A 13062-nucleotide genomic window follows, 5' to 3' on the forward strand; every position below is an offset into this window, starting at 1 on the left:
TATAGTTTAGGAAGCACAAATTCTTAAAGAAAGGAGGGATCTGCTATGTGTGGTCGAGGAGGTTCTAAAAATTCCCCAACCATATTTTGCAGAGAACTATACACAAAGCCATGTCTGGCTGCAAACACAATCACTGAACTTATTCAGGTAATATTCCTACATGGGAACTGAATAAAGAACTAGCTACAATTCTACCTGTTTACTAGCACTAACTAATGCTGCCCTCGCCTCTTGGTTTCTCTGCAGTTGATCTCTGACCAAAATGCTATGGCCAAAATATAGCTTTCGACCTATGTGTTTGCCAAAACCTGATCATATTGGAAATGTGTTATTCTGAGATCCTACACCACTTCATTCAACAATATATCTTTCTTCCTTTAAAGCCTTATCTTCCTCTCCCTGAGACCTCGCGACTGGCTCCAGCTCCTCTGACCTTAGCTTCTCTCCATACAGCCTGGACCCCATCATCACCACTCCAACAAGCATATCATATGTCTTCTAAAATCTCTCAGCTCTTTCCATGCGAGCCTTTGAAAATCTCTAATCTCGGCAAAACCCAACTCCTGGCACATCTATTACCAAACTAAATGCATAAATATTTAGCATCGCTGGAATGAACATCCTGAGTAGACCACGTGGATTTCCACTGCCATCTAACCTAAAATGGGGTCTCAATGCTGTTCAGCAAACACTTATGCCCCGGGACGGATCCACAGTACAACCCTTCAGGCTGCTTGCCAAAAGCTCTCCCAAGACCCCTAACCCTCTAGTGTCTGAGCAGGCAAACATACCACCACCCGGCTGAAAACCCCTCACTTCCCACTGTACCCTTCACATTTAGCTATTTCTCCTCTCCTTTCTTCCTGCTTCTCTTCTCTCTGATCTCAGAAATCAGTACTTTTTCCCCCCTTAAACCAGCCTCTTCCCCAATATAGTCCATCCCATCCCATCTATTCTAAAACTTGGTCAATAAATCAAATCCACTTTCTTCTATCTTCAATTTCTCCTATCAACTGCCTCAATTTTTAGGACAAAAACATGTTTAAGCCTACCCTGGCTTTTAAGACATAACAATCTTTTGCTATTCTCCAATGCACAATAAATACTTACTGCCATATATATATATATATATATATATATATATATATATATATTCAATTCCGCCTTCTCATCCAAATCCAATTACCAAGTCATGATGATTTTATTTCTAAAATGTCTGTGCTGGATTGACTTGTGCACCCCACCCCACCCCCCAATTCCTGTGTCGAAGCGCTAACCTCCAATGTGTCTGTACTTGGAGACAAGGCCTTTAAAGATGAAATTAAGCATAAATGAGGTCATAGGGCAAGGCCCTAATCCAATGTGGCTAATGTCTTTATAAAAAGAGGAAGGGACGCTAGGGATGTGGGCACATAGAGAAAAGGCCATGTGAGGACACAGCAAAAAGGAGCCTCTCTGCAAGCTAAGGCCTCAGGGAAAACCAACCATGTCAGCACCTTGATCTTGGACTTACAGCCTCCAGAACTGTGAGAAAATAAATTTCGTTTTTTCAGCCACCCAGTCTGTGGTATTTTGTTATGGTAACAATAGCAAACTAATACAGTGTCTCAGGAATTAGGCCTTTCTTTTTCATTCTTTAATGGCTTTGGCTAAAGCCATTGTTATCAGCCATGTTACACCAGCTTATAAGTGGATTCCCAGCCTATTTTCATTCATTCATTCGAAAAACATTTACTGAACACTTACTATATGCCAGGCACAGTGAATAGAAGAAAGCCACTGTCCTGGGGCTTTTATTCTCATGAGGGAAGACAAATGAACAACTACATAAGCAAGTAATTATTGACTATGGTTAAGTTTTGGGAGGGGAATAATCAGGAAAATAAGTCAGAGAACAACTGAAGAGGACACTTTGGATGGGAGGGAGGATGAAAAAAGCCTCTATGAAGAGAGGACACCAACTGGGTGGATAAGAATTAGCTGGCCTTGCCGAAAGATGCTGTAAAGCATTCCTAGCAGAGCTCTTAGGAAGTACAGGGGTTAGGAACAGGAGGTTTAGGTGTGAGGGTCAGGAAGGAAGACAGAATGGCTAAAGCACAGTCGGGTGGGGAGTGCCAGACCTCTCTCCTCTACTTCATGCTTTATTCCTTCAATGGAGTCCTCTTTTACAGTATACATCTAATAATGTCATGCTCCAAACATAAACCTTGGTATGTCCTACTTTGCTTACTAACACAGGAGGCCTTTTTTTTAAAAAAAAATTTTTTTTAACGTTTATTTATTTTTGAGACAGAGAGCGAGCGAGCATGAACGGGGGAGGGTCAGAGAGAGAGGGAGACACAGAATCCCAAACAGGCTCCAGGCTCTGAGCGGTCAGCACAGAGCCTGACGCGGGGCTCGAACTCACGGACCGCGAGATCATGACCTGAGCCGAAGTCGGCTGCTTAACCGACTGAGCCACCCAGGCGCCCCACAGGAGGCCTTTTTTAAAGATTTGTTCCAACCTTCCCTTCTAACCTCAACTTACCCACCCCGTACCCACCATCTCAAAATACATGTTGACAGAGAGCATATACTTTTCTGCCTGTGTCTGGGTGGGGGGCAAGGAACACCAGGTAGAAGAAAGAGCATGAACTTGGAACAGTCAGACAAATCTGTGTTCAGAATTTGGCTCTCATGTTTTTACTGGGAAGAAGTTGGGTAAATCTTTTTTTTGTCCCCCTCCCTGATCCTTATTTTCACATAGATAAAGTGGGGTTAAAAATAGGAATTCTTTGGAGAGTTATAGTAAGGATTACTGATAATTTATGTAGGAGGCTTAGCACTATAAGTAATCAATATTACTACTGGCACATACTGTTTCCTCTATTTGGAAGGCCCACCACACTTCTTTTCCTGGTAAACTTCCTCCATCTTTCCAGATGCAGTCTAGAGGACACATTCTCTTTGAAGCATTCTGCAACGCCCATAAAATTATCTCTTCATTGTTCTCATAACACAATGCATATATTACCACCATGGCACAGTTCTGTAACAACACAGGCTTTTACATCTCTCTCTCTCACTTCTATAACCATCACTTCTCTCAGGGTTGGAACTGTGACTTATTGTACGTTTGTATTATCAGTGCTTACCTGGCACATGATAGGTGTTAAGTAAACGTTGGTTGGATGAATGAATGCATAAACTATATATTCCATTCCTTCCCCAAAGCACTAGGCTTTGCCTATATACATAATATTCTACTTCTTCAGTAAATCTGTCAGTGAGGAGTCCCAGCAGGCACAGATGGCTAATTCAAGTTAGCATCATTTGAAAACAGGAGATTAAAGAGACTACTTACAAAGAAAGATATGGTCAAGGTGCAAACCACCAAGGATAGTGCAGTAAATGAAACCTAATAATAGGGAGCTGTGTTTGACCTGAAGGGTAACAGGAGAAAGAGTTTATCAGAACTTGGACAGACAGAGGGTTGTATGGAGAAGACCTTCTGATAGGAGCTGGTTGATGTTTGCAGACTGTGCTGACCACACAGAGCAGGTACAGGGCTCAATCTCACTCTTCTTCCTTCACCCAAACTCCTGTTGAGGCTCCCTAATAGCTAAACCCAATTAGAATCCATGGGACCTTCTCCTCCCCCCTTACAAGTCATTCAGGCCTGAAACTTAAAACAATATAGGCCTCTGTGCCAGAAAAGCAGAGGGACCCATGATGCTCCAAAGTGGGATCACAGAGCCTATTCGGTGAGGGAGGTATCCACGGAGGGAAGCCTGGAGACGAGGTGCAGAGGCATTGCACAGTGAGGAACACCTGCATGGAGGAGGGGCCCAATATGCAATGTCAGAGGTCAAGCAGGAAGGGGAAGGTGCCCAAGCTGGATGAGTGGATAGGTGGCCTGTCATGGAGTCTGAGCCTGAGTATAGTGAAGGAGACCAACCACATGGAGCTGTATAGAAGCATGGCTACTACCTATAAAGGGATTAGTCAAATATTTAGATATATTAAGGGTAATAAAAACTGGGTTTCTCACTGTGTCAGCTACGGAAAGGGAGAACACTAGAATAAACCATGGGGTATCAGATTAGGACCGGAGGTATTAGTGTAAACTCATGGTTTACAAGATGTACACATACATATAGAAATAAGTGTCGATGGAAATTATGCTATGTTTATATATTCCAAAAGACTCATCCTCTTTCTTCTGTATGATGATCCTTGTCTCCAAGACACAGGAGTAAGGAGGTATTCACACACACACACGTACACACACACATGCACAAACTGTACATGTGCTGTGAGATCCTGATTCCTAAATACCATCGTCCACTAAAGGGAAACATGGCTCCTTGAAGAAAGGGTTATTCCAGTGTCTGGGCAAGAAAAGTATAAGACTGGAACAATGTGATGTGCTTCAAAGTAATGGAGTGATCAGAGGGAATGGAGACATGTCAGAAGACACAGGACTCAGCTTGAACAGGCTCCCAGGGACCAAGTGTGGGACAATTCAAGCGTAGTCATCTACTGAAAAAATAGAAAAGGCTGAACTCATACATATACAAATAAATGAGTAAATTGAGAGTCTGAGGAGAAAGGATAGTTACATAATTTAAAAGAGCCTCTTCACAAAATATTATTTAATTACAAAGAAAGAAGAAGTAATTTTGGACTGGAGAAGATTGCAGATAAATTTTAATCAAATGATCAAATGAGCATCATCAATATTGGGACAAATCAAAAATATGTGCCAACTAAGAAGTTCAAGGAGAAGAATACATCATCATTTATCCTATTCCAGAGGTATTCTGAATGTAATCACAAGGAAATAGCACACAAACTCAAATTGGCTTATAATCTCCAAAAGTGTCAAAATCATGAAAGTCAAAGGAAGACTGAATAACTATTCTAGAAATGAGACTAAAGAAACATGACAACTAAATGCACTGACAGATTCTGTACTGGATCTTGCTGCTAAAAATGACATTATTGGGGCAACTGGCTAAATCTGAATACAGCCTAAGAATCAATCACATGGTAAAAATGATCACTGTTAATCTGATCTTGATTGTGTGGATTTTGCTTATGTAAGAGAAATGTCCCTGTTTGTAGAAAATAGAACCTTACCATTATAAAATATTCAAGTAAGGGGATCCTGGATGGATCATCAGATGCAAACTAATTCTCTAATGTATCTTCCAATTTTCTAAAAAGTTTATGATTGTTTAAAACTAAAAAACAATATGGGAGGCATAGGTCCTCCTGATGCAGTAGTTCATCCATGGTTTAGCTTCCTGGAACAAAGCAGGTGAAGAAGGCTGAAAGGTGGATCTAGGTGGACAAAGGAAAGATACCCCAGTTACTCCCCAGTGACCTCCTAATGTCCATTTGACACTGTTGCCTGTATACAACCTGCATGTGATGATCTCTTAAGAATTTGCTATTTTCTGTCCGTTCCCTGGTTCTTTGCCACACTCTTTCTTATCCACATCCTTTCATGAATATAAGTCTTTTATATAAGACTATATCTCGCAGTCTTATCAAATCCCATAGTTGACACCATAATCTACGTAGATGTTCTATGTAGCTATAATCTAACTCCAACTTCTTCAGTTTTAAAACTTGAATATGTAATTGCTTCTCGACATTTCTTATGTAGAAGCATCTCAACCCAACATGTTAAAACCAAACTCAATACCTATCCCACTACAGTGGGCATTGTTAATGGACTACCAAGATTCTCCTTCACCCCCAACTGCATATCCTCTAACACAACTTCCTAAAAACTAGATTTCTGAAGTGTCCTTAACCTCTCTCACAGTACACCATTTTACTTGAGGAGACAGTGAGCACACGAGGTTCAAGAATAGATCTAGCTGCTTTAAACCAATTTGCATGTTACATTTCCTTAGCTAGAAGTGTTAAGAAGTGTTCATGTTATCTAAGCAGTACCATTAGAGTGAATCTTAGATCTTTTCCTTTAAACACTGGGACAGAAGTATTTTCCCCATGAATATGAACCAAGAAGCAAGTACCCATTTTTTGATTCAGGTAACCATCCTATCACAAAGGGATTAGAATAGTACCAACAACAAAAAAAGACTATTTTTAAAATTAATTCATTAATAATGAAATGGGTTCTGGACAATAAGTGGATCCCAGGACCAAACAACCAGAAACCCACTCTAACTTCTATCTTCCAATTACCTCAGTCAATAAATCCCTTTATATTTAAGTCAGTTTGAGTTTGATTTTGTTACTTGCAGTCTAATGTGTGAAGGAGAGTAAAATTAGATATAAAACTAGATGTGAAAATGGTATACAACAACTAGAAGTTAAAAAATATACATGTGTAATTTAGATATGATATAATGTGTGTATATATATGTATATATACGTGTGTGTGTGTGTGTGTGTGTGTGTGTGTGTGTGTGTGTTCTAGGATAAGCAGGCCTCTGTAAAAGAAAAAAAAAACTAGAAATATGGAAAAAAAATACCAGACACATTGGCATAATGACAGTAGGCACTGGCAAGCAAGATAAATGGGAAACCTAGCTTCCATATTTTGGAGACATAATAACTGAATGATCCCCAGCTCTCTACAGTCCAGAGTCAGAGGCTGGTAGGGGCTGTTTCAGGGGAGAAATCTGGTAGAAATCTGGCAAAGGAAGGAAACGAGAAACCTGGGGCTTTCAAATTCTGTAAAAATATGTAAAGACAAGCTTTCGTACAAGCAAAATTGTGAGGTATTTCGCGTAATTATAGTACTTTCTACTGAGTTCAAATAAATCTATGTAATCAGATTCTATTCACATTCCTTTTCTACTCATTCTGGCCCAGAAAATGGTGGGATTCATCCCCATTCGGATATTTCTAAGCTGTCGTGAAACAGCACTTTTGGGAGCTTGCTGCATCAGGTCGCCTGCCCCTTTCTGATAGGAGAGAGGGCTCAGCTCACCTCCAACAAGGCACACAGACACAGAACTCTAAATTTCTCAGTATCAAATGTTGATAGGCCCACAGAGCCTTTCTGTCCTCCCAAGTCGCCCTAGATAAAATCTCCAGTTGCCTTCTGGACCTTTTACAACCTTATCCCTCAGGCAATCTGTCATATATTCCTACTTTTGTAGGTTGAAACTATGTCTGGAATTCAGTCATTTCTTTTCATTTCCAAGGCCAATGCCCAAGGCCAGACCCTTATCTCACATCTCAACTACTGCAATTGTTTCTTACCCAGTCTCTCTTGTCTTATCTTTCTGCCTGTCCTATCCATCATTTACAGGGCTACTAGCTCCTTAGAGAAAATATGGAATGCATTTTATTTACCCCTTTTTTCTCCCCTATGTCCAGGCACAGAAATATTTGCTTAAATTATTCTATGCATCCCATTTCTCATTTGAAAAAAATCTCTGACAGTACCCAGTTTTCAAGAAAAGTTCAAAGAACTTAATACGCAACCACATCATGAGACATTGTAAACCATACTCCCCTTTAGAGGAATATCTCACCCCTCTGCCCCCACAGGGCGGTCCAATCACACTGAACTACTAAATCTCCTCGAACACAAAAGCAGCAAATCTTTATAAATGATAGGCTCTTCCTCTACAAAATTCACTTTCCTTTGGCTATACTTACAAAACACCTATTAGTTTTTCAAGGCTCAACTTAAGTATCCTATCCACCATAAACTCTTCTCCAATACTAGTTTCAGATTAAATGTCATCATCCTCTGTGCCTTCAGAAGACTTTCTTTATACTACTATCTTGATGTTTAAGTTGTTCTGCTACATCATCTGGGCCAGGTTTACCCAGTTACGAGACTTCTTACCTAGTAATGAGCTAAGTCAACTGTATTTCAGCATGAAGTTAGCTGTTATTTCCCCACAAGATTTATTCTAATATCCTCTGTATTTAGCAAAGTGTATATAGTACATAATACATGCTCGGTCAGGACTGCTTGAATAATTTACCAGTGGACTAAATGTGGTATGAGGACAGGTACTGTGCCTTATTCATTGACACTTCTTATAGCGACTAGAAAAAAATGAGGAATAGCAACTGCTGTTACAAGTTGAATAAAATACTGGGCTTAGAATGGTCTTCCGGGTTACCAAAATATTCAACTAAGTCGAGGACAATTTGTCATTTCTTCATTCAAAAAGATTTACTGAGTATCTTTTACACGCTAAATCTTATTCCAGGAGCTGGGGATAGAATGGTAAGCACGAGAAACCACATGCACATTGAGGCAGAGGGAACAGTTCTGCAGCTTAGAGATCAGGCTCTCCCACCACCCCAAAATGAAGTTTTCCTTACCTCCTGAGCTCAGTTCTCAGCCACACAAATTTGAAACCCGTGAGTCATTAGTGCCTCCTCCCTATTTTATCAAGTGTTATTTGACAAAATGTAAAACTGCTACCACTGGATGATGGTGGTGATGGTGATGATCACATGATCTTCCTCTTTAATTTCAGTGCTATTCTCCAAATCCAAGCCCTCATTTTGCCTTTTTGGAACAACTAAAATTGCTTCCTAACAACTCTTTCCACTTTTATGCTTCCCATCTCTAAATTTCCTTTCAATACTACCAGAACAATTTTCTTAAAAAGCAACAATCTTACTATATTATAGCTGTGCTCAAAAGCCCTCAATGGCTTTGCAAACACAGGGAGAACACTGTTCAGACTCTTTAGCCTCATACTCAAGGAATCTTCCAAAATTGACTTCCAATTTGTCTGTCCAGATTCTTTCGCACTGTTCCTCCAACAATCTAGACTCCCACAAAATTAGCTTCTGATTTTATATCTTTGAACCTTTCACTTGGTACATTTCCATCCACCTTATTCAAATTCTGCCTACATCTCAAGGCCCAATTCAAGGACCTTAAATTTGTCTCTGATTTTTCCCTTCCACATAGGAAAGCTCAATATACTTTGTGCTTTCCCCTCTAAGCACACCTGCTTCTACCTCATATTTTGATTATTCACAAATACAGCCTATGTATCCAACCAAAGCATATTTAATCATTAATAAATACTTCACAGGCACTTACTCACTTTCCATTACTCCAAAGCACCTAAAACATACCATATTGATAGTAAATATTAAACAAATTTCCATGGAATGAAAGCAAACTCTCAAACAGAAATGTACCCAAAATCAAAATAATCTTTTCCTAAATATGAACAATAATCTCCACCAAAAAGATACATTCGAGTGGTAGAAAACCATAGCTCATCACATTTTAAATATATATGAAAGGAGACAGCTAAGTTAGAAGAAAATAGAATCAAATAAAAAGCTAAGAAAATTTATTCAAAGTAATATGGAAATATTGAATCAATCTCACCCATTTCAGTATACGGATGTATCTCTCATTTTGCGATGCAAATACATAAACACACACACACACACACACACACACACACACACACAATATCCATCAACTGGAAACTACACATGGTGTCAAAATTTATTGAAATAAGAATCACAAAGAAATTTTTCCTAGTTGCCATTTAATAACTTTTGTGAAATTTAATAAAAGTTTATGTGATGAAATATTTTTTCCTTTTCTTCTCTAAGGAAACAGCTTTAGATGATTGATGCCTGCTATTATGGGTCTATATTTGTATTTCCTTATTTTAGAGGCTTTTCAAAATACAAAAATAAACTTAAAGCATTTCCAGTTATACTAAAAAGAAAAAGATAAAAGGTGATTATTTATAGGCAATCATATTCATGATGATAGACTCTCAGAAGGCAACTGCAAACATAAATTTTAAATGCTTTTTGGAAAGAGTTGAGAATAAAAACATTTACATAATTTCTTAGAAACCCTGGCTTTTTATTGCTGCACTTCAATATTCCCTCCAGGCAAAGGAGCAGCTACTTCAAAGATTTATTTGATAATGGAATGTTTGATTTCTTTGTTTCCCCCTTCCAATGTGGAAAGGTCTGTTGTTTTCTCTCTACAGCAATGTGCTGTATTTTAAAATTTGAACTGGCTCTCTACTGATAATAAAAATGGCTCTGTTTTGGTAAATTAAAGAAACACACCAATGCTAGCAATGAATATATATATTATAAATACACTATATTTTTATAAAATGGTCCATCCATGTATCAGTCATCTTTGATAACAGAACTGCCATTTCACAATAATATATCTAGTGACTAATATCAAATGTCTAAAACTCCTACTTACCTGCCTATCCACTTCTGGGAGCAAAAGCAGGAGGTATTGTTGAAAATGCTGAGGTAAGGAAGCAAACGTATGTTTATTTATTAATGCCCTCAAGTTAGTGTTGACAAGAATAGATCCTGGGGTTTCTATGTCAATGTCCTCAGCTTTGGTCCATTTCAAGTGTCCTGTGATAAACAAGCAAGAGCATTAATTCCCTGTAGATTGGGAAAGACATGCACATGTACGTACACATATATGTACATATCAACCGTATTCAATAGTATGTTTAATTCTGTCACTTTTAAAAGTGGCATTTCAGAAAAACTCTCCAAAGCTTCTTTGGGTTCCTGTCTTGTCTTAGTTGTCTTTTATTTTCACAATGTATACTTCACTCCATACCGTCCATATAGTTTTTATAGATGCTACTCAAAGTAGCACCAGGTCTAGATAAGGAAGTATTTTAATTATGGTCTTCCAATTAACCAGAAGTGTAAAATACTGTGGGAGCATAAATGGTAACAACTACAATTTTTATAAATTCTATAAGACCTAGGATTAAGAACGGATCTATTAATTTTAACAGAGATACTGATAGCTAGCTGACAGCTGTGTGATTCCCCATGTATCAGGTGGAACACTAAGCACTGGGTTGTTTCAAAAGATTCCTATTCAGGGTAGTTGGAGGGTAACAATTTAAAAAGTGATTCTTTATAAAAAATACTAGCTTCGAGGTCTAAAACACCAATGCATTTTGAAGGATACTTTTACAACTCAAGGTACACTGACCTCCAACAGAAGGCTGTGTGTAGAGTTCACAACTCAAAATTATAACATACAAGAAAATAATCCACTGTAAGGAATAGTCAGTTGATGCATCAAACAGAAGAATTGCCACTTTCAGTTACGTGAGTTAAAAGAACACCTTGAATGTGAGTTGTTTTATCAGGGTATGTTTTAAAATTTTTTTTTTTCAACGTTTATTTATTTTTGGGACAGAGAGAGACAGAGCATGAACGGGGGAGGGGCAGAGAGAGAGGGAGGCACAGAATCGGAAACAGGCTCCAGGCTCTGAGCCATCAGCCCAGAGCCCGACGCGGGGCTCGAACTCACGGACCGCGAGATCGTGACCTGGCTGAAGTCGGACGCTTAACCGACTGAGCCACCCAGGCGCCCCATATCAGGGTATGTTTTAAATCAAGGGTCAGCAAATTATGGTCCATGAGCTATATCCAGTCCGATTTTTGTTTTGGTAAATAAAGTTTTACTGGAACACGGTAAATGCCCAATTGTTTAGCTACTGTCGAGGTCTGCCTTTGCACTACAATGCAGAATTGAAGAGCTGTGCCAGAAATAGCATGACCTGTATTTACTCTCTAGCCCTTAACAGAAAAAAAACTGTCAACTCTGGTTTTAAATAATTAGAGACAAAAGACAGAATATAGCCATTATTAATAAACAGGAAACCATGATAAAAGAACGGGCAGCTTTGAAACAGAATCAGACAGAACGTCTAGAAATGAAAATTTAGTTCTTAAGTTAAAAAATGTAATGGACACAATAAAGAATTACTAAATAATTAAAATACAGAGTTAATGAAAATAGCTAGAATGGAGCATAAAAAAATGATGAGTCAAAAAACAGGAGAGTGAAGAAATACGGGGATAGCATAAACAGTCAGAATGAACATCTATAGGAGTTTCAGAACAGTGGACAGAAGACCGGCAATATTTGAAGAGCTAATGACCAAAATTTTTAGAACTGAAAAAATGGCAAGAGTTCTCAGGTAAAGCGATACATCAAATCTCAAGAAGGACAAATACCCACTTTCGTCTGATGTGTTGACATTATAAAACATCGACAATAAAAAGGATATTATAAAACAATTTTAACAAAAATAAATTATGTCCAAAGAGATGACAATAAGAACACAGAAATCTTATGACTAAATAACAGATGGCAGTGGAATATCTTCAAAGGGCCAAGAGAATGTGAGCTACAATCTAGAATTTCATTAATAAGAAAGTCTCTCAAAAATGGCAATGATGGCAATGAGAAAAGAACATTTTTGTATCCAAAATGGAAACTATCCTTTAGAGAATCTCACTAAATAATCAGTAGTGGATATTCTCAACAAACGAAAAATTAAATCGAAGAAGGAATGAACGGGTTGCAGAAACAATGGTAAACTAAAAGACTAATAGATCAGAGCAACTCCAAGTAAATATTAATAGTGAAAAATAATACTAATAATTAGTAAGAGTTAAGTAAAGAAAATAAATAAGTTAAAGAGGAAATAAATTGGAAAATAACTGCATGCAAGATGTGAAGATGTGATTGAAATAAGAGCGCTATCAAACCCTGGCATTATTTGAGAAGGAAGAGGACAATAGCCTAGTTCTTTACTTGGTTAAAATTGTATAGATCTCACAGTTCACAAGTATGAGCCCCGCATCGGGCTCTGTGCTGACAGGTCAGAACCTGGAGATAGTTTCAGATTCTGTGTCTCCTTCCCCCTCTCACGCTCTGTCCCTCTCTTTCAAAAATAAATAAACCGTAAAAAAAAAAAAAAAAAGAAAAGAAAAAAAAAAACTTCTATAGGTAACCACTAGAGGCAATTAAAAAGAATGATAACTTCCAAATAAATGCATGGAAGGAAATCTCAATGAATCAAATGGAAGGCATAAAAGTAGAAAAACAATAAAAATTAAGTCCAACAAAATCAAAATAATATAAATGGATTTTCATACTTGATTTACAAAGTAATGCAATCCACCTATGTGATGCTTACAAGAAATATACTTAATGATCATGAGGAATGGATGAAAATGAAATAAAGACATACTAGCCAGAGACTCAAAACAACAAAATAATACAATATTAACATC

At 38.1% G+C, this 13062-nt stretch overlaps 1 protein-coding gene across 1 annotated transcript in view; it reads right to left on the reverse strand.

Annotated features, from left to right (window-relative positions):
- ASXL3 (ASXL transcriptional regulator 3) overlaps positions 1-13062 on the reverse strand; it is a 177608-nt gene that overhangs the window by 56439 nt on the left and 108107 nt on the right. The window contains exon 13 of the mRNA XM_032595328.1: positions 10199-10362. Within this exon, the coding sequence (XP_032451219.1) occupies positions 10199-10362 (164 nt within the window). The remainder of the gene's footprint in view (positions 1-10198; positions 10363-13062) is intronic.

The sequence above is a fragment of the Lynx canadensis genome, chromosome D3, assembly GCF_007474595.2.
Source record: "Lynx canadensis isolate LIC74 chromosome D3, mLynCan4.pri.v2, whole genome shotgun sequence".
Taxonomy (NCBI): domain Eukaryota; kingdom Metazoa; phylum Chordata; class Mammalia; order Carnivora; family Felidae; genus Lynx; species Lynx canadensis.